The sequence below is a fragment of the Centruroides vittatus genome, unplaced genomic scaffold, assembly GCF_030686945.1.
Source record: "Centruroides vittatus isolate TY-2023 unplaced genomic scaffold, ASM3068694v2 contig_221, whole genome shotgun sequence".
NCBI classification, from domain to species: domain Eukaryota; kingdom Metazoa; phylum Arthropoda; class Arachnida; order Scorpiones; family Buthidae; genus Centruroides; species Centruroides vittatus.
This window is the reverse complement of record NW_027121377.1, coordinates 393,910-413,128: the sequence shown is the minus strand read 5'-3', so window position 1 is coordinate 413,128 and position 19,219 is coordinate 393,910. Positions and strand designations below refer to the sequence as shown.

General features: G+C 30.7%; 1 protein-coding gene across 1 annotated transcript in view; it reads right to left on the bottom strand.

The window, feature by feature from the left end:
- The window catches only part of Rab3-GEF (Rab3 GDP-GTP exchange factor), an 81,718-nt gene that overhangs the window by 2,260 nt on the left and 60,239 nt on the right, over window positions 1-19,219 (bottom strand). Inside the window, 18 exon segments of the mRNA XM_067265323.1 lie at window positions 3-49; window positions 345-417; window positions 4,624-4,730; window positions 8,687-8,759; window positions 8,832-8,996; window positions 9,075-9,182; window positions 9,413-9,629; window positions 10,186-10,306; window positions 10,383-10,536; window positions 10,633-10,803; window positions 11,147-11,313; window positions 15,895-16,011; window positions 16,268-16,352; window positions 16,492-16,701; window positions 16,785-16,968; window positions 17,171-17,285; window positions 17,469-17,534; window positions 17,939-18,113. Of these exon segments, the coding sequence (XP_067121424.1) occupies window positions 3-49; window positions 345-417; window positions 4,624-4,730; window positions 8,687-8,759; window positions 8,832-8,996; window positions 9,075-9,182; window positions 9,413-9,629; window positions 10,186-10,306; window positions 10,383-10,536; window positions 10,633-10,803; window positions 11,147-11,313; window positions 15,895-16,011; window positions 16,268-16,352; window positions 16,492-16,701; window positions 16,785-16,968; window positions 17,171-17,285; window positions 17,469-17,534; window positions 17,939-18,113 (2,355 nt within the window).

Sequence of the window (19,219 nt, the reverse complement as noted above, 5' to 3'; positions counted from 1 at the left end):
ACCATCTGAGATTTGTACTTCCGTTGAATCACCTGCCTCGTTTTGGGGTCTGCAAAGAGACAAAAGGAGAGAAGTCAGATGTCGCGCGTGTGGGGGTGGAGATCGGCGGCACGTTCGACCCGTTTAAAAACGGGAGGAAGATCGAGTTAACGTCGTGACGAATTTAACGCTCGTTTCCTCTTTCCTCCCCCCGTCTGGGACTTCGACCAGACACGCAGCTTTATGCAAATAACTGGGAGTCGAATTTCCGCCTCTCCCCCAACTCGAAGATTATTTTTAAATTACAGAACGAAAACTAGAAATAATAATAGAAGTAATAATAGACAATAGAGCTTATCACTTACTGAACTCCTCCAACACAAACATCCTTCCCTTCTGCGTAAAGCACTTCTTTATGTTCGCCAGTCTGACAAAGAACTGTAATCAAACTGTTGAATATAGTCTGTCCCGTTATACAGAATTTTTAATAAAACAATTTGTTTTTTTTTTTAATGGCGGCGGGTAGCTTATACTTAAAAATAAACAATTATTACGAACAAATCAAATATTTAATTATACACATTAAAATGATCGTCTCACAATTTTGAGTATATATTTTCGTTCACTATAATAATAATAATAATAAATTACCACTTTCTCATGCATAGCCGTTCGTATCAAGATCAACTCATGCAGTGTGCGGGAGACTGTCGTGTGCACCGGCATGCCCCATCGATTATACAGTATATATATATATGTGTGTATATATATATTCTATATAACACAGGCTCACACTCTCGCAGGCCGTTCCCTCGCATGAAAAAAAAAATATTCACGGAAACAATCACGGAACAGAGATACGAAGGCGTTTTGAGACAGCAGATAAAACAGTATATCCGATTCGTCTAGAGCATTGTTAACGTGGTCCACCCAGTGGGGGAAGGGGGGGACAAAGCACCGATTAGCTTCCGCTTTACTGAAGTTAAGCCGGTAACAGAACCTCGAAAACACGTAAAATAATAGCGATTTTGGAATCCCGCATATTTTTGGGCGCCGGAAAAATAATTCGATCTCTTCTAACGGGGAAGCAACTAAACGGTGTCTTCCGAGCGGATGGAAGTAGTCTCTGCCTTTCTATCCGAGAATTACGTAACTAACATGGTGAAAGAAAAGATTTGCTTCGGACTACCTAAATAAAATGCCGAAATTTCGGCATTTCGGACTGTAAAGAATGCCAGAACTTGGAGGAAATAGAAGGGAAAACTGCCCGTCGCAGGCCAATCTCCGAACAGCGGATTCCATGTGAACGAGCCAACGTCCGTAATAAGAATTGCCACGTATTAGTGGAGGAAACAATCAACAAAGACCACTTTCGTGGACGGCCTGCCACTTAGATTTTCCCGGTCTTCTTCGCGTGGAAATTGTCATCGGTTCGGCCGTTGACGCACATTAAATACGAGTATATACACCTTCGAGACACTGTGGAAATTGTTTTTATTTATTTATACTGGCCACCGAACACCGCGGATTCGACTTCCCGGCTTTTCTTTCCGTCCGTAACACCTAAATAGGGGATCGATTTCCCCGTAGAGAGTCCGAGGATTTTCTACGGGAGGGAGAGCCTTACACAGTTAATTAATACTCGTCACTTAACAATGCTCTATCGAATTACGGTATTTATTACAATCCCCTGTTTACCAGAATCATAAACTATTCACCAGAACTTTTTTAAATAAATTCTATTTAGGGGACGATTATGATTACAATATTTTAGTCACATTTTTACTTTAAATTCCCGATAATTTATTAAAGATCGAAACTTGCGGGGAATTAGGGAATAGCCATGTATTTTAAGCACATTTTTAGTAAAAGTTACGAATTAACGTGGCGATTTAAAGCCCTAAAACCATTCACCCTTACAAACACCTCCTTATTTACGTGTATTAAAGAATAAATAAGGATTTATTTGTATAAAGAAATACACTTCAAGCCCACAAAATTAGAAAGAATTTATTAAAATTATTTACTTATTTAAAATTAGATTTTTAATATGAATTAAAGTATATAATGCACCGATTTTAGTAAGGTTAGTTTATGAATCTTAACATTAAAAAAATAATAATTATTATTATTAAGGTTTAATTATAATTATTATTCAGTCAATCTGTTATACAGCGAGGTGAACATGCTGTGCTCCAGAACCCACAAATGAACATTTCTCTGGTGAATTTTGAAGGATAATCACTCCCCCCCGTTTCGACTTCATCTCCCTCAGTGTTGCTGTGTTTTACCACCTTTAAATTAACCACACACACATATATATAAATATATACAGATAATAATACATTTAAAAACATTAAAGCCAAAATAAACAAGAAGCAATAGCCTCAAGCATTTGAATTTTACCATGATTTACCACCGGTTTTCTACCACTAAGGGGACGTGAACGAAACACACGAACCGCTCTCTCGTTTTATACTGCTGTCACAAGGGAGTGGAGAAATAATAATTGAAAAAAAAACTTTAACTACTAGAACACGACAAAACACTACACTAACAGGTCATGCATGTATTTGTGTAGTTACGTAAAGGCTATGCATTCGTGCAAGTGGGTACGTAAGCAGGAAACGAGCAAACACAAGAGAGGAAAAGGAAAAAGAAAAAAAAAGGTGCATCTCTATTACTAAATCGGGGTTGTACAAGTGCCAGGAAGAAACTTTGGAGATGGTCAATAACAATCAGAATCTACTACAAAACTAAAGCAACATAATACCATGCTTAACTAGCAATGACCCGCTATTAATCGTGTGCAACATCTCGAGCCCCCAACACATTTACTGACTAAAAGAATAACAAGAAAATAATAATAATAATAATCATATATATATAACCACAGTCACGCCGTTTATAGTACGATGCACAAATAATTTATGTCTAGAGTCACATTTTCTTTAATTCTTTATCGTTTTTTTCACAAAAAAATAAAAAATATATATACATATTTTTAAAAAAAATTGCAACTTCCACTCTAGACACAGCAACAAAAGGAAATGAAGGGCCTATGTACCTCAAAGTCCTTTGGAGGATGATTCGTGTTAGGCACCGAGTTGGCATTAAAAAAGGAAGGAAATCCTTTTAGATTGCTGCAGATCAGGATGATCATGTATTGTCATAAAATTTCAAATTAAAAAATAATATCTTTTCTTTTGGACCATCTCAAAAGTCCCTTCGCTTGCTACCGCTCAAAAACTGTGAGACGTATTACATATATATATATATTATTTACAATATATATAGTTTATATATATATATATTTACATTAATATATTTAGAATTAATTACATACCGCGAGGTTTTATCATTTAAAGTAACAGGTTTGGAAGTGCATGCATAAGAGTAGTACATTCCAAAAAGTTTTATATGAATGCTAACAGTTAATTAATTACAGATAAGCTCCACTCGGAAGGAAAAATAAGAATAATAAGAATAATAATAATAAAATTACATTCCAAAAAGGCAGCGTGACAAAAAAAGAATAATAATTACACCAGCACAAAGGCAATGTATATATACATATATACATATATAGGGCATATACATATATATATAAATTCAGCTGCGTAAAAAAGAGGTTTCGGTAAAGAGCAGCTGGCTCTGAAAAAAATTGTATGGAAAAAATAATAATAATATATATATTGTCACTCTCGTGTGACAATGAAATGGACAAAGCAAGCCAGAGGAGATTTTTGAGAAGGTCCTTGCTGTGAAAAATTAGAATAAAAAAAAAAATGCCACAACAGAAAAGAGGCTCACCACAAACCACAGACAACAGAGGTGCTTTTATATAAATAACAGAGTCAAGAAGAAAAGGAGAAAAATAACAATAACAATAATAATAATAATAATAATAATAATATCATTTTTTTTTATTTAAAAAAAAGCAATTTAATTCTTTAAGATTGAAAACTTATCTACTTACACATTATACACACATATATATATAAAAAACTATGTCTATTTATAAAAATAAAGGAAATTTCTTTTTAAAAAATAAGAAAATAACATAGCTTTTGATGAAATCTTGCAAATAAAAATTGTTTTTTTTTATCTTTACTTTAAAAAAATAAATGAAAACTCTTCGTGGCCAGCTGAAATGTAATGCTATTACTATATTTAATACATTTGCAGATCATTTACACACAGACACACACAAAAAAAAATCATCAACAACAAAAGAAAAAAAAAAGAAATTAAAACTGATTTATTTACTTATACACCTAGAAATAATTATATTTCAATATAAGGAAGAATAAAAAAACATTAAAACATTTGAGACAAAGTGTCTTCTGGCACCTCACTCCTCAATTACTCTGCTTTAACTGGAAAACTGCAATTCAGACACTTGGATTTTGCCAAAAAAAAAAAAAATTGCTTTTTGACCATTACCAGAAAACACTTTTAATGTTTTTTTTCTTTCTCTTTCTGATCTGCAGCTCTAAAATTTCTCTCTGCTAATATATTGCAGAATTAAAAAAATTAAAAAAAAGTACAAATATATGATGGTGTAAGAAAGTAGAATATATATATTTATATAAAATAAAAAAACAAAAAAATAGTTTGTTTTGAGAGACAAGCTGTGCTCACCTTGCTGTTGGCAAACAGTAGGCCGACACCCTTCATGCACACCTGTAGTAGCCCCCCTTCCCCCGTTCTCATGTCCTGAACTGGGAACACTCCTCCCAGCTCCTTCCCTATAACAAAGTTCATACCCACTGTCCCATGATGTGAATTGATTGGACAACAACATGTCTCAGGTGCACCTCACAAATAACAATGAATTCCCACTCCATACAACTGAAAGCAACACAACAGTTGGCTTAATGTGTTCTAACGGATCCACCTGTTAAGGTGGGGAAGGCATATTTATAATTAAGAGGCCATCATGCAGCCGTGTGCAACTAAGATACTTGAGGCTAGTGCACGGACTCTGAGTGCACGAGGTATATATATATATATATAAAAAATCATTGTCATGCAGTCATAACATTAACCATGCAGTTTCTTAAGAGTTAGATTACACAAAAGAAAAATATATACATATACATATACATATATATATATATTTGGTGAGTTATAACTTTCTATAATAAACTCATGCCCTCTACACCAATAAACCTACTGTGTCTTAATCAAACTCTCATGCTAATTTCCATTTAAAAAAAAAACAAAAAAATATTATTATATAATTTACAGTTTGTTTTACATATATTCTACTACAAGCTACATTTGAAAATTTTTATATTAAAATTATTATTAATTATTATATGATTTTGAATACATTATATTATATTAAAATAAATATATTACATCCCAAAATATTCAATTTTTCATTGTACTCTTGTCTTACATCACTAAGTCAATAAACATCCAAGCTATCTCACATGATTATCTAATAATCACTTACTTACAGATTAAAAAAAGAAGTATTTTATTCACTACTAAAAAAATAATCTGCCTTATTTAAGGATAAAAAAAAAGGAAGAAGTGTTTTGACATTTGTTTTTTCTCAATTTTCCTATTAAAACATAATTAATTAATTAATAAACAAACACATTAACTTCTATATTATCAAGGCTTATGAGAGAATAATAGTAAAAGCAATTGCAAACTGACCGATACACACGTCTCCTTGAAGTCTGCAACTCATGATACTCCTGGAATCATATTAAAACAAAACTACACATTTTTTAAATTATTAATCATGTGTGAGATAGCATTTTAACTACTTCCCATCTACTATCATATTTAATTATATAATGAAAAAAATAATTTAAAATTACCTTTCGATTAGGCCGCCCTTGGTTAGTGAGGAAGCGAAATATCAGTTAAGTATAAACTGCATACTTTAAATTGGTCTTTTTTTTTTAAAAAAAAACAAAGTGTATCCGTGGCGTGCGCAAAACATATGGCGACTGTTCTCTTTCCTGCGTGGTCGCTCCGAAACGTGCCGCTTGAGAATCATTAAACGAACTTATCCTTTTGCCTCCGGAGTAAATTTAGCGTCGGGAACGGGAGAGGGTCGCCGACGGGCTCGCTCCTCCCGCCTCGGGGAGGAGGGTGAGATGTTCCGTGCCGTCCACGCCAGAAACGGGCCGTCCAGAGTCGACTCATGCACCCCGCACTCCGTTTCCGACGGTCGGCGGGACGCATGCAACACCGATCCACCAGCCCTCCATTCGGACGAAGCGGATAAAAAGAAAGCAAGCAAGCAGAAGGAAGAAAATGCACACGGACAGAAGATACTTATTGAGATGTAACAAGAAGAGAAAGAGATATATATAAGATATATATATATATATAATTATAAACATTCATTTAAAATGTTAAAAAAATTTAATAAATATGGACACCACAGTGCATATTACAACTCTTGTCAGCAAGAAGGGAGGCAAAAGGGTCTTCTGTATAAATGCATCATCACATAAATATATATATGTCCAATTAACTTTTAAGTTAATGCAAAAAGCATGCTGTCTTAAATATCTTCAAATACAAATATTGAAATTTTAATATAAAATTAATTAATGTAATTGAATAATTTAAACATGCAAAAGATACAATGCAGTTTTTCAGAATAATTTTGTATAAAAATAAAAATAAAAATTACATGTATACACAAAAAGAACAAAGTTTTTATGTAAATCTTTAAACGTTTTTCATATTTTAAGAAAAAAAAGGAAATATGTTAATTAATAAACATTATATATCAATAAAAATAATCAAAACATATTAATTCATGTAATATAAATATATACATATTAATTATATATAAATATATTAGATTACATAATTAATATGTACGTACACAAGAATAATAATAATAATAATAACAATAATAATAAAAATATATAAATATAATAAATAAATTATTAAGAGAACACTACAAGGCTTGGCTATAACTGCATCTGTTTTCCCTTTTCCAGAGGATGACGTTAATAAAAAAACAGGAATTAGAAGAAGAAGAAGTAGTAAAAAAAATTGTTGCTGTCAGTTGTTTTGAATTACTAACAGAATTTGTAAAAATCTATTTCGAATTCATGCATCAAGTAACATGAGTTGAAGACTTGTGGAGATCACATGAGACATGCAGCCAGCCTTATCAATTAATTTTAACTTCAATTATTAAATTCACAAATGTCAATTAAATGTAAAATAATAAATAAATAAATGACTACTCCAAATTTCAATTAATTTAAAAATAAATGCCAAAAAATATTTAATAATATATTACTGAATTAGTCTTTAATTATTCAAAATCTTTAACTGCAAAACTTTTTTACTTAATTACTGTTAAGCTTTACTTTTATTTTTTAGGCATTAGAATTAACTCTTAGACTTAAGTATTATAAAAGAAATGACAAAATTACATGTTAACTAAAGACTGTTTCTACAGTTCAACTACTCCAAATGCAATGCAGAAATGGGTGTTATGAAATAAATTTAAAAGTCGTGGCGTCCTGTAAGTTGAAATCGCAGACGTTAAGGTGTATTTTGACGGCAAAAATATTTACGGATCAAAAACTGAGATGGTAAACAATTAAGAATGTTCTTGAGAAAGTTTACATTTTATTTAGTAATAATTTTATAAAACCTATCTAGCTCTCTGTGCATCTATGTAGTTTCAGTTTTTTTATAAAATAGTATCATAATTAAAATATTTTAACCGTAGTAAACATTTGTGGTAAAACAATTAACACAGCTAAAAATTGAAGCTGTTCATTTTTAATTTCAGAATATTAAATACAGGGGTATTTAATAATCTAAATGCCCCAATTGTCTCTAGTTTTAAACCATTCAGTGTTTGATTATGTGAATAAAACGTGTCGGAGAGTGGCGGCCGATACTCAAAGTTTCGTGTGAATATGCTCGAAAGGACCTCTGCTACCATCTGGTTTAGAAAGCCAAAGGTCCCGTTTCTTGGTCCTCCCAATTGCCCAACACCATCTTCGAATCTTTTCTTTGTGGGTATATCGAGAATCCTGCGGATGCTACAAAAATGCCAGGCACGAGAGCCCCACATACAAGAATGGGGTATTCTGTCGACAACGTGACTCCTAACGTGCCGGTCCGGACATGAGCCCAAATCTTATAAAGACCGACATCGCACAGTCATGCAAGAAGCATAAATGGTAATGTACTAATTTAAATGTAATAAGTAACTAATTTTGGACACAATTTCAATTCCCATTGTCTACAATACTATACTCAGGTTTTTTTCCCCAAAATTAATCTACAACACAAGGGACCTTTGTGGAGAACACCCTTTATATTTTGCAATGCTTAAAATCTATAATGAGAAATTCTATCTCAAACAAATGGAGTCAGAAGTATTTTCAGAAATAAATTTCTAATAATTGAAAAATATGAGTAAATGTGTAAATGGTGGTTTGCAAATAAGACTTAAAAATAAGATTTAAATTTGGAAATTATCTTTTTACAATTGGAAACTTTCATTTTTGAATGTCCAAACTACAAAGTTTCTTTTAACAGACAATCAAAATTGAATAAACATTTTTCAAATGAATATTTAAATAATGAATTCATTCTAAAATTATGAAATATGCATTTATACCAGTCTTTAGTTAACATAAAATTAGAAATATAAATATATCATGAATAGAATATATTTATTCATTAAAGTTCTTACCTGGCATCGCACCGTTTCCTCTTGCTGCAGCTCTTTCCATTGCTTCTTTTATACAATAATATAAATCTTTACACTAGAAAAAATTTTTAAATCTCTGTTTTAATGTTTTCAAACCTTTCAAATTAAACTGTTTGAAATACATTACTTTTCGCGTATAATACTTCTGCAGTTGAGTCTGACCGCCATTTCTCTTCCAGAAACAGAGAACTTTGTTCTGAGGACTGAAAGTCATGTTGACCACTCTTTCGTACCACCATCTTTCCACGATTGCTCCATTTATGCTCCGGAGTATTATGCCGTCATCTCTGACCTAATAATTACATAATGTTTACAAATAAATTTAGTATTTGGAATTTCTCTTATCTCGAGAAGTAATAATGGAACTTACTTCCATAAATAACATATCACCCGTAGCATCTGTACCAGAATGAACAGTGAAAGATTGACAGTGCATTTGTCTACTTCCTAAAGGCTTCAGATCAATATCGTTTCCATTCTACATTTTAAAATACATTTATGATTAAAATAAATTAGGTAGAAAAAATTTATTAATTAAATTGTTTTGTTGAAATTTCAAATGGTATCAAAATTGTTAAATGTCAAAGTTTATTCAAAATTTGACTTTTAACTATTTAACAAGGCCAATATATTTACAAATTCAAACATTTTAGCCCCTATAAATTTTAAAATAATCTAAATAATTTAAAGGTGAACTTCATGGCCTACCAAATTATTTATCTGATCCACTAACTCGTTTACTTCTGCACTATATACTAAACTGATGTGACATTTGCCCAACAGGCGACAGGTTTTGCGACGAATTTCGGTTTTATTTACATTCATCATTACCATAAAGGCAACCATATTGTATAGCATCGTAGACAGCAGTCTATCTTCATCGTGTTCTAATCTTTTTTTATCCATTTCAGACAATGATTGATACCTGTAATAAAAGACAATAGTTTTATGAGATCTAACAAACTACTCTAATGAGGACTTTACATTTAGTACCGAACAAAACAAAATGATGGTTTTATTTTGTTAAAAATTAATGTTCATAAATTTATTTATTGTGTAGAAATGAATTTTATTAAAGAAAAGAAGAAAGAACAGGTAAAATGAATCGGTGCTGTAAAAAAAAATTATGAAGTTGTCCATAAACTCGATCTAATTTCTTTAAACTGATTAAACATATGCTACTGCTGTCATCAATATCTCTGATGACATGTTAATACAAGTAATGGATGGCTTCCGACACCACTTAGAAGATGCGTGGTGCGGCATGGCTGTCATTTAATCAGAGTCACATTCAAACATTTATATAAATTGCATTCCTGTAAGTATTGTTTAAGAGAGGAATAAATAAAAAGCAGTTGTTCACTTATGGTGTGATTTTATGAATATGCTGTGAAGGCTGCCACATTCTGTACTCTTAATTTAAAGGTATCACACAGTAATATAACAAGAAAAACAAAAAGCAAGCACATAAATCATCTCACCTTTCCATCATTTCCGAAGGATCTTGGTCCATTCCGACCATATCCCTTTCTTGAGAAACTGCATCGAGAAATGCATCCTCCCAAAATTGTATTTGATCCCAGAGGGCAAGTCTCTCTTTCCCTTTAAGAATAAAAATATTTTAAATTAAAAAATATACAAAGTGATAATTTGATTTTTCTAAATTATAAATTTTTACCAATAAGACCTTCAAAAAGGTACGTCCTTCTGCATTCCGGTCCCGGATTGGAACTTGTATTAATCATGCTACCTCCGTGATAGCGAAAACCAGCACTCAGGCTACTCTTGCTACTCCAGACGCTGGGTGTCCGTTTTTGTCGCGCGGCTAAAAACTTTGACGAAACATTTTTAAAATAAATAAATTTTATGTTAATTCATTTAAATCTTTATATAATTCATTAATTCGTTTAAATTTCAAATATACTTACATTTCCTGCCTCAATCTCGCTGTCAGATACTGTAGAACGAAAAGAATTATGACTAATGCGAAGATTCCTATAATATGCAGGATTTGTTGTCACACTTCCCGTGTCACTGGCGTTACAACTCGGTACGGCAGCGTCGGAACTTTGACTCAATGCCGTTCCAGTTTCGGATACCTAAAATTATTAACCAGAAAAATTAATTTTTGAATATTCCAACTGAAGTTATTTTGACTTTTAGTCTGCCTTAAACATGTAATTATAAACAACAACTAACAAACTAATGTATTTTATAGATTAATAAGTTTGCTTTTGGGATATAGCATACTTTGAAGGCAGTGAATTTATCTTTAAAATATACAGCTATATCTTACAGATACCATTAAATTATCATTAGACAAAGAAATGATTGTAGATTAAAATTTATTATGATTTGATTAAAATATATCAGCACAGAATAAATGGATAAGTAAATTTATTATTATATTAATAAAAATAAACAGAGAAAAGGTCCACTTACTTCCGAATCAACGCTCGTTATCCTCGAGAATAGGATGTTGCGTTTGGCATTAATAATACTGCGAAACATGTCGGAGGCTTCTTCGTGCTCTGAGCTTTCTGGAGATGGTGTAATTTGAACATCAGTATAGCCAGATTCGTGGTATCGCTGAGGGCTTAACTCTGATCCTAAAGAGTATCACAGTATAAAGGACAACCAAACCTCAGTCTTCCTCTATATATGAACTGTACAAGGTAACATCTTCACTCGTAACTAAGGGACTCAACTTTTTTTAAATCAAAACCTTTAGACAAGTTTAGTTCAAGTTTCAAAACAGCTCATAAAATTTTAACGATTTGAGCGTACATTTTAATATGCGGTTCTAAAATTGATTCTAAACTGCAAGGGCTATCGCATACTACAAAAATTCATTTTAATAAAAATGTAGATTCAATTAAAAAAATGCCATAAAGTTAAGAACAGATTATTTATTCTTTGATCAAACTGACAAATTTTTATAGAAAAAATTTGAATCTATTTTAAAGTTTAATTGAAAAATAGCTGCAATGTAACAAAATTAGCAGATATTTTCCAACTATAAACAAAGAAATAAAATTTTAATACATCAGATTTTTATTCTTTGTGAAAAATATACATTCAATATTTGTTTATTTACTCCTACATTTATAAGTAAGTTCTTATTGGAGAATAGTGACTACTGTACTTTAATTTTCCAAATCAACATTAAAACAGATTCAAGTTTTTAATAAAATATATATAGAATATCTGAAATCTATATTCAGACAGTAGTTTACAAATAAAATTAAGAAAAGTAACAATCATGAATGTCTAATAATAAGTTTTGTTTTCTCTTAGAGGAATACTGAGATTAATAATCCATTTAAAATACTGTAGATTACACATTATTTTTAAAATAAGTGAATTTTTTGTTCTTAATGCTTTACTTCTTAAAATACAAACTCTTTCAAAATGAAATGCAACCATTTTAAATTATTGTAATTATATTAATTATTACCTGAGAAGTGTGTGATGTATGCCAATCTCCTGCCCATATTTGAAAATATCGTCATCTACTAGCCCAGGAAATACTATAAATAAAAACAGTGACTCTGAAACAGAGGAGTTTTGCATTTCACAGTTTGCAAAATCAAAATTATGCTGTGCCACATTGTGCCGCAGGAAGAGTGATGACGGATACGCCACTTGGAGCGTAGGAAGAATTTGAGTATCAGTTGGATACAAGGTATACATGTCAAGAAATTATAATGAACAAATTTGGCTTTCCGATGTTTTAATGTATGATAAGACATTCTCAGATAATAATTAACATAATTATAACATAAAATGGTAGCATTCTTCTTGGAAAACCCTGGGTACATATACATACAAACAAACATACATATATATATTATATATACATATGTTAAGAATTAATGTACAACATAAAAATAAATTACATTGTTTCTAAATATATAGTACATTCTTTACAATTAGAAATAATTTATTAAAACAAATATTAAAAAAAAATAATAATAATAATAAAATAATAATAATAGTAAAATAAACTATCACATTGCATCTCTGAAAAATCATTATCAAATTGTATTCAAATTATAATTATATTCGGGTAAATGAATATACCAGAAAATAAATATGTAAGATAAATAATTCTTCAAGTATTTAACACATCAACTGTTATGTCAATTAAAAGTAACACAGCTGAGCCAACTAGAACATACAAACACACACATATATATATATATATATACATATGTTAAGAATGATCACATGATCAACAAATAGTAATAGTAGTTTAATGATACTCAATGAAAACACTTTGTAATTAATATAATATAAAAAAGGGAACAAACTGCTTTAATGAAGTCAAAGAATTATAATAAAGGTGTAACGTTTTTGACTAACACACAATCAGAGAATATTAACTTGTCATTCAATATGGTAATACATTGTATTCATTATCAATCATTGCTACAAACAAGAATATGGTACAAAGCAGGGATGTTGGAAAAAGTTCGTACCAGAGAAAACATTTCCATAACAGAAAAGTTATGAATTTTTCAAAGAAGCCTTATGTGCGATATAATTTAATTTAAAGGATGTATCTACGAATGCCCAAAGCCCAAAGATGGCTCGCTTCTGTCAATGTGTAAAATCCAGTCATTGTAATTGTAAATATTGATTTTGATATTTTATTTACATTATTCAATTTGGTTGTATATTTTACATTTTTTTAAAAATTTTATTCACTGTTTAATTTTTTAGAGGTGCTAGTACCCTACATAAATGCAAGTTTGGTATCTACAACGATGTTGTTTGGTCAAACTTGTATTCAGTTCTAGATGCCCAAAGATGACTTGTAACCAAAAATTTTAATGTCTTTACTATACAAGGTCACATTCGAAAGTAGAGACTAAATTTGTATCTTGCATTGTGGCAATGCTGTAATGTTCCTTTACATAACAGTCAATGCTGCAATCTTTCCTAAACATTTGGTGCAAGTTTTAACCTTCTCATGTTGACGTAATGGGTATTATTGAAGATTTAGTGTATGTATGTTTCGAGCAGTGATTGTAGAATAATGGAGAAACATATCAAATGACAATATTCAGTAAAATTTTATATAAAATTGAAAAAACATGAAAATGAAAATTATAATACATTAAAAACTGTATATGGTGGTGATGTTCTGTCAAGTGTTCATTGGCATAAAATGTTTTCAGAAGGGTGAGAATTTGTGAAGGATGAGTTGGAATCTAATGCTTTTGCTTCAACTGTGGGCAATAATGTCGAACGGGTATGAATTGTCATTCTTCAAAATTGACAAATTACACTTAGAATTATCATTTTAACAGTTATAAGTCATCATCAAAAGTCAAAATATCATCATTTTGAAACCATTGAGATATCCAAAAAACCATACCCAACACCAGGCAACAGTCAGCAAAAATTATTTCCAGAAATTCTACAAGGCATGAAAAACCACAGAACAAGTGTATTACATCAGAAGGGGACTACTTTTGAAAGGAATTAGTTTTAAAATGTAACAATTTTGAATAATTAATTTCTACTAAAATTAATCTCATTACTTTTCAATTAGATCTCGTATTTAAAACTTCATTTAAGAAGATTTTTCCCCATTTGTGTTTCAATGATTGGCATTTCAAATAATAAAATAATTTTTAAATTAAAAACTAAATCTGAATTTTAGTTTGATTTGATTAGCTGAATGTCATAAGTAAGAAATATTTCTCTCAAATTATTATTTATTGTAAATTATTATGTCATAAAATTATTTGCGAAAGATCATATTTGTTTTACATGCCAAATAACCTTAGTTTCGTTATTAATTACTAAGAAAAATTATAACAATCAATCTATTAAAATGACATCTTAGATCATATGTGACATGTGATATGCCAGGTTTTCAGAAGTTCCATTTTTGAGGAAAAAACTGAACTTTATAATTGGCAGTTAATGCGTTCATATATACACATGGTGTTCCAAAATTACCATTTTCAATTACTGTAATTATGTTAATTATTATCTGAGAAGCATGCTACATACACTAACCAATAGAGTAACCACCAGAGTTTTGTCTCCTGTCCACATCTAAACATTTTGTCATATACTACTCCAGGAACTTCCGTAAACAAAAATGCCAACTTTGCAACAGAGAATGCATTTTGCATAAGTCAGAATCACTCGCCGTCATGCAAAACGAGTAATCTGAGAGAGCTGTAAAATTTTAGTTGCCGCAAAAGGAGTGATGAAAAATATGTCATAGCTAGCATAGGAAGAATTTCAGTATCGGTTGGATGCTTGTCACGCAAGGTGCAAGAGTCGAGAAATTGTAATGGGCAAACGTGAAACTCGGAGGGGTTTTCCGATGCTTTAATGTATGTTACAACATTCTCGGATAACAAACAATATAATTGCATTAATTTAAAATGGTAGCATTTATATTGGAAGACCATGTGTACTGTACCTGAAGAAATAAATTAGTAGATGTAATAAATATTCTGTTAGATCCATATCTTTTTTCATTATACAAATTAATAAAATTTGCTTCAACAAACAAAATCAGTGCAATCCAATTAATTACTCTTTCTGAATTTTTAAATAAAGTTAAATTTAAGTGTATATTTTTATATGTTATTAATCATGTATAATATTAATAACTGATATTTTCTGCATTTTTATTAGGCATTTCCTTTCATATATATAATTTTCTTATTTTTTGTTTAAAACAAATAGCTAATCAAGAAGAAATTATAAAGATATAAAAAAGAAATTGTGTTCTTAAAAGAACAGGAATGGAAATATGCCTGTAGTGCTTCTTAGCATAGATGCATAGCACTATAAATTTTGAAAAAGTTGACATTCATTCTATAAAATTAAGCAGAACTTCAATCACTTCATTATCAGATTTAACACGTATAAGGCCAATAAAATAAATGCAAAAACTATACAGATGTGAAATCAAATACAATTACATTAAAATATTTTGTGTATATTTATCCTTAACACACTACCTAGAAATTTTAAAATAATGTAATACTAAAACTGAATAAATAAGTATTTATACTCCAAAACTTAAAGATTAATTTTATTATATGCAAAAGAAAATTCAAACTTCTTAAATTCTGATGTCATGTCTAAATTAACTATTAACTTTTTATTTAAAGTTTAAAGTTAAAATTTATCATCAATATGTAAATAAAGCTTACTATAATGATGGTCGGTGGAATGGCCTCTCTCATGTATGTCACGATCGCTACTAGACATGGATGAGCCTCTGTGAGGTACATCAGACGGACTGCTATTTGTGCTACTTTTGCTAGATCCTGTATAAATTCTCTCAGTTAATATTCATCCTTTAATTTAATATAATTTTAAATGAAACTTTTTCAATAATTATCATTATACAAACTAAACTCCCTAAGAACTAATCGCATTTACAAATTGACTTCAGAAATTATTATTTATCTCATATGAAGAAATCGAGTTAAAATATTTCAAGTAATAATACAAAATATCTGAATCTCTAATTGAATTAAAACCATATTCTTTGGCATTTCTTAACAGTGTATTTTGCCATACCTAGAGATACTCCGGCATGTTCATCTTTTGTTGGATCGGCAAGATGTTTGTAAAGATTTTCTCCACTTCCAAAAGGACTACTTCCCTAAAAAAAGTTTTTCATTCTTTTAAATATGTAAACAGATGAAGAACAAAAGAAACAATTAAAAATAATTTCAATTTTCAAAAAATTGCATCAAGAAAAATTAAAATGATTATTTGTACTGGTAATAATTTTTACATACTTGCGAAAGTGATGCCGTGGTAGCCGTTGCAGTGTCAAGTTTCGGCTCGTCGGACAGTTCCCGTGCCCAATAATGCGTGTGAGCTATTTCCAACACCTGTAATGTACTCGCCATGCCTCCAACGCCTTTGGTCGTGTAGGTGAGTTCTAAACCGGTGACTACGGCTGTCAGCATTTTCAGCATTCCTCTCCACACAGCTTTACTTACGCACTGACAAATATAAACAAAATATTAATTTTATTCATTGCGTAACCAAATATTCACAAATTACGTTGCATTGACCTTTTACGTACCACATCCTCGATGTGATCGTCTGGGCCGACTTTCTTCTCCAACGTCTTGTTAAGCCTGGAAACGACTAAGTTTCGATAACTTTCATCCTCCATCAATTTTTTTACTCTGTTCAATTTCAGCCAGCCCACTCCTTCGCCATCCAGAACAGCATTTAATACCTCCTTTAAAAACTGCTGATTCTCACTAATAGAAAATAAATTTTAAAAATAAAATAACTAAAAACCCTTTAATGAAGAACACAAAAATTTATAAGAATTTATAAGTGTTAATAAGTTAAGTAAAATATAATAAGAAAATCACAGAGATTTATTTATCATAAAGATCAGTCAAGCAAAAATTATGTTAAATATGTTATTGAACATGCAAGTTAGTATTGTTAAAACACCTGTGAGATGTACTGCGAGCTTCTATATTTTGTATTCTCTGCACTTCCTGCTGTTTCTTTTGTTGACTACTGCTATGTTTAATAAGTGATGTTTTCTCAACTAATCCTTTCCTCCCTAAGATTAATAATATTAGTACAAGAACACTATTTCAACAAAAATAAATTCCAGAATTCTACAGAAATTAGAAAATATTAGTAAATTTAGACAATTATATTCTCATTTAAATTTATTAATCATTCATATGCAATGAGTAAATGAGTAAATCAACAAATACTGAAGAGTTAAACAGAGTTTTACCTTTTGGAAATGGTCCAAAAGGTTGCTGTCTTTCTTTATTTCTTGTTGTTGTACTGGTTCTTCCGCCTGCTTGTTGAAAAGGTTACAATTTTAATAATTTTCAAACAATTGTTGCATAACATCAATTGAAATATATATTCGAAATAAAATTATCAAAACTTTAAAAAATATTAGTGTTTATCAAATAAAAAATACTGATGAAATGATTAAAGTAATTTTGATAGAAAATATGAGAAAATATTAACATTTGTCTGTTGGAGTAATTATTTTACTTGAAATATTACTATTACTACAAGTACTTTTGACAATTTCAGATTGTCTTCTTTGGGTATAGAATAACAAAACCTTACTATTTAAAATATTATCAATTCTTAAACTATTTGGCATCACACAAAGCAATTTCAAGCATTTAATAGAAAATATCTTTAGCATTTCTATTTAATTGACGTTTATGCAGAATGAAAACTTACTGAACAATCCCGATATCATGCTGGACGTCTGCGAAGCAATTCCGTTCAGCTCGCTACTCATGGTAGATATGAGAGATCCCGAACTCGAAATGCCGTCTCTCGTGGCCACGTCAGATGACTCCTGAATGCGTCTCTCTCGTTCTCTACTGATAGGTTCGCCCAATACTTGCAGATTCTTTTCAAAAAAAATTACTGATTATTAAAAACAAAAAACTTGAAAAATGTAAAGTAGAAATATGATACGATCTCAACTTCTATTTATATTTTTTACTTCTAATTACATAATAGTAGAGAAGTGTGAGACTTAAGGCCTGTTCGTACTTCATGAGAACGTAAAAGAGAAAGCATTACTAGGGCATATATCCATTCTCTTTTGGTTAGAGAGAAAAGTCTAGAGAAGTTCTATTGTTATCTCCATTGGTAGCCCACAATCCTTCACTTCCCTCAATATGGAGACTGATAAAATTGAAATAATTAGAACTAGATCACAGTTATCTTATATATCAAGGGTGGCCAACTTTTGTGTACATAAGATCTACTTTTTATCTTAAAAATGTGTCGCGATCGACTTGTTGTCGTAGGCATAGTCTAAGTGGCGAGGGGGGTGTGAAATACATACTATGTTTATACACTGTGCTTCAGTACGAGGTGCACTCCCGCGAGCTATGGGTAGATAAGGAAAATATATGTTCAAAACTATTTTTTATTTTTTAAATCACTTATTAAGTTTTCAAGATATAAGCTCATAAAGAAAATAAATTTCCAGACCCAACTTTTGATATTTGCAGTTACGACTTCATTCCATACAGGCGGCACCTAAAAAAAATCGATTTTTCCACACTTTTAAGATAGATTTTTATTAACTTAAAATATAATTTAATTTTTTTTTATCAATTACAATGTATAAATTGTGGTACTATTTGTTCGTAAACTTGAAAAAGTTGTTATAAAACTGCACAGTACGGCTGATAATTTGTTTATAAGATTTTACTTCCGCGATATGTTTTTGGGCGAGGAAAATTTATCATGGAAGAATGATATGATTTTTAGACTTATTTTTTGCTAATCTATCAAAAGCTCGCGGGAGTGCTCTTTGTACCGAAACACCCTGTATATCTACCTACGTAAAAAACAACGTAATTATTTAACGGGCCAAAAAACTCACGTCCAGGGGAATTAAAACAACACGAGTAATTATTAACAATATTTATTAATTCAAATTAGCTACTGATAAAGACAGATTTAGAATTTATTTTATTACGTTACATTAATGGGAGGACT